This window comes from Sinocyclocheilus anshuiensis, unplaced genomic scaffold, assembly GCF_001515605.1.
Source record: "Sinocyclocheilus anshuiensis isolate Anshui unplaced genomic scaffold, SAMN03320099.WGS_v1.1 scaffold149, whole genome shotgun sequence".
NCBI lineage: Eukaryota > Metazoa > Chordata > Actinopteri > Cypriniformes > Cyprinidae > Sinocyclocheilus > Sinocyclocheilus anshuiensis.
The window spans coordinates 135,888-139,626 of record NW_015540836.1 but is presented as its reverse complement, the minus strand read 5'-3'; the positions used below and the strand labels follow the sequence as shown (position 1 = coordinate 139,626).

The 3,739-nt window shown below is 33.8% G+C and overlaps 1 protein-coding gene across 1 annotated transcript in view; it reads left to right on the top strand.

The window, feature by feature from the left end:
* Positions 1-2,969: 2,969 nt before the first annotated feature.
* The window catches only part of LOC107687385 (D-threo-3-hydroxyaspartate dehydratase-like), a 6,785-nt gene continuing 6,015 nt past the window's right edge, over positions 2,970-3,739 (top strand). The window contains exons 1-2 of the mRNA XM_016484682.1: positions 2,970-3,041; positions 3,317-3,475. Of these exons, the coding sequence (XP_016340168.1) occupies positions 3,327-3,475 (149 nt within the window). The 5' untranslated portion in view covers positions 2,970-3,041; positions 3,317-3,326. The remainder of the gene's footprint in view (positions 3,042-3,316; positions 3,476-3,739) is intronic.

The window sequence follows — 3,739 nt, the reverse complement described above, 5'->3', positions numbered from 1 at the left end:
TGTGTGTGTGTGTTATTGGCACCATCTTATGTCTCCTAATGGTATTACCATTGTTGTCACTGAAAGTCGTGACCGTAACAAACAGTTGGTGTATTTTGAGTTCTGCAGCTCCCCCTAGCTAGTTGTAGCTGCAAATGCAAATCTTGCAAGAGTTTATCACAACAAGGTATATATATATATATATATATATATATCATCTAGATATGAAGTATTCCACCAGATGGATCACAACTGGAAGAGCATGAAGAAAGGCTTTCACATGGAGAACAAAAAGAAGAGTTTCAAATAATGCACAATTGTCAACGTATCACTAAAAGTGAATTTTAAGACATTGGTTTTTCAGAACAGCACTGGGTCACCAACACATTGCATACTTTTTAAAAATGAGATTTTATGACTGGAAAAGTCATACAAATCTCAATTTCCACAAACTATATTAAGAAGCACATCTGTTTTCAACATTGATAAAAATAAATGTTTCTTCAGCACCAAATCAGCATATTAGAATGTTTTCTGAAGGATCGTGTGACACTGAAGACTGGAAATTCAGCTTTGCCATTGCAGAAATAAATTACATTATAAAATAGTTAAAAAATAAACAGTTTTTTTTTTAAGTTGAAATAATATTTTACAATAATTTTTTACTTTATTTTAATCATATAAATGCAGCCATAAGAAACACTTAAACTGTATTGTATACGATGACTGGAATTTGAAATCCTATCACTGTAGCATTACCACAACAACCAGAATGGTCTGAAAAGACTGGACGTATAAAAATCATACAGCCTGCAGCTCTTTTGAAAGACATCAAGGGATAAAGTGAAAACAGGCCTTAAGGTCTTTCTGATACACTCACAGGGCTCTGGTAATTGAGGATTTTATCCAAGTGGGAGAGAAGGGATTAGTGTTAATGACTACATGCCTTAATTAGCCACTCGATTAACTGACTTTGAAATAATCCACTTTAATGAGTAACAAAAAGTTAATCAGGGACATTAGATTAGACCTTCTGATGTTCACTGATTGTAAACTACACATTCAGCCAAACCAGTGCTGCAAATGCAAAATGCTATTTTGAAAGATCTATCGCCTACATCGTCCTGAGACTGAATGTGGGATGAAGGTTTTGTCGACTGGTTGAAATGTCCACACAGCCACTCCAGCGTTATTGTATAACATTAAGTTAAAGAATGCTGTATATTTAACCTGCAGTCTTCAGCATTCTCATTGCATTTGAATCTTTCACAAATCACAATACAGCCTGAGCTTCGCTGCCACTGAACTTTGAACTGGAACGTGACAAGAACATGTAAAAGATGTGAGCAGATTCCAGTTAACATTGCTTCAGTGCATTTGAGATTCAGACTGAATACTTTTGTTTATTGAACAATTTGACTCTTCCATATTCATACACAATATATGCAAAAAAATCTAATCCAAACTATGACTTGTTTCCCCTTTTCTAAGTATCAGTGATATAATACAGGTGCATCTCAATAAATTAGAATGTCGTGGAAAAGTTCATTTATTTCAGTCATTCAACTCAAATTGTGAAACTCGTGTATTAAATAAATTCAATGCACACAGACTGAAGTGGTTTAATGCCGAGTTCACACTGCACGATTTTCAAACTCGTCAGATCGCCGTTGTTTTCACACTGCGTGACTATCTGGGGTAGCATTCAGTTGCTGCTGTGTTCACATTGCACGATGGAACGACGACAGGAGGTTACACACTGCATGACTTTACAATAGGAAGAATCGCCGACAGCTCTGTCTGGTCCGCAAACTACGTTTCACAACAAAACACGCGAGAAATGATAAGGAAATAACGTGAGAACCCGCGTGCGTCAGACCGGAGTTCTCCAGCGAGACTGTAATTATTAAAATATATATAGCCCGCAAATTGTCTGTGAGCTGATTTCCAGCTACAAGGAGAAAAAGAAAAACAGATTATGCAGGAGGGAGATGCAGGGAACAGGGATTGGGTGTTCTGCAAAGAGAGTTGGAGGTAAATAATTTTGCAACTGTTATGCTGATGTTGTGGCTGGTCAAGCAAATTTTTGTGCTTGTTTTCTGTGTGCATTGAATTTATTTAATACACGAGTTTCACAATTTGAGTTGAATTACTGAAATAAATGAACTTTTCCATGACATTCTAATTTATTGAGATGCACCTTTATAATATAATATAATAGCTTGTACAGTCTAGCTTGTACTAATCTGAGCAATGCTTGAAACGTTGTATTATGAGCACTTTCTGCGTTTATTTGCCTCTATGATGAATTGCTTGTTGTATTCCTCAGTTGTAAGTCGCTTTGGATAAAAGCGTCTGCTATATGAATAAATGTAAATGTAAATAATAGTATAATATATTATCCGTTGCATATCCAGACGTGCATATATAATATAATATAATATAATATAATATAATATAATAATACATTTTGACAATGTTTACCTGAAATCTTATTACATATTACAATACATTTTAAGGGAATAACTTGTGCAACCAAGACAATACGAATACGGGAATAGAATAGAGAGTATAGAATATACAGAATAGAGGTTAAAGTAAACCTACAAAATATTCCTTGCTTGTACACCTAAAACTCTACACAATAGTAAAAATATAATAATTCGTTTTTTTTTTGTGGTAGATTATTATAGATTAGTTTTGTTTTGTTTTTTAATTAAAATTTAAATGTCGGTCGTGGACAATGGTTAAATAAATAAAAAATAGATATGTACATTAACGCTATTTGAAAAATACAAAATAAAATAAATAATGAATAATAAAAGTTTCTATGAGGGAAAAAAAATCTACGTTTTTCTTATATTTTCCCTAAATATCGTAAGGAGCTTTAAGTTTGAGAAATCGGGTCTTATATCGCTGTGTTGTTTCTGGCTTCACTCTCTCTCTCTCTCTCTCTCTCTCTCTCTGGTCTTATATCGCTTGTCTGTCTTCTCTCTCTCTCTCTCTCTCTCTCTCTCTCTCTCGCTCTCATTATTGATCAGAATTTGATCCTCTGCTTTATGGTAAGGGAAAGAAAAGCTGCGATTTAAAGTTGATCATTATCATGAGTTTATCATAACTATTTGACGGGTTGACCATAAATCAAGCTCATGTTTACTCGATCTTTTCCAAATGTATTTACAACTGCAATTAGATGCTTTTAGACATTTTAGATTATGTGATTTTAAAGTTAACTTGCAATTATTTTACCTGCACAACCTGCATCTTTTTTATCCTCTGTGCAGGTTTCCATTTAAATCGCTTAAATGTGTTACTGTATTTTTTATTTTATTTGTAGTTTTTGGGTAATGGCGACTGTTGAATCCGTCAAAGACCTTCGTACTCCAGCACTGATCATTGACCTGGATAAAGCGAGAAGAAACGCTGAAGGCATGCTGGAGCGCTTCCACAATCTAGGGGTCCAGCTCCGACCTCACATGAAAACACACAAAACACTGTAAGATTCGCAAAATACTCTTATTATATGCCCTTATCAGGTTGGTCTTGTTCACTAGTAATTTTGACTGGCGTCTGACAAATAGTATTGGATACTTAGTGCACTTAAAGTTTTACTATATAACAAAAATAAGTAAATGTCAAGCCAAGTGTCATTTATTTAAAAAAAAAATAAAAAAAATAGCACAAACACACATTTAAAGCAAAACATTTCACAAAAATAAGTTTTCAACTATTAAAAAATATATATATATATATATATATA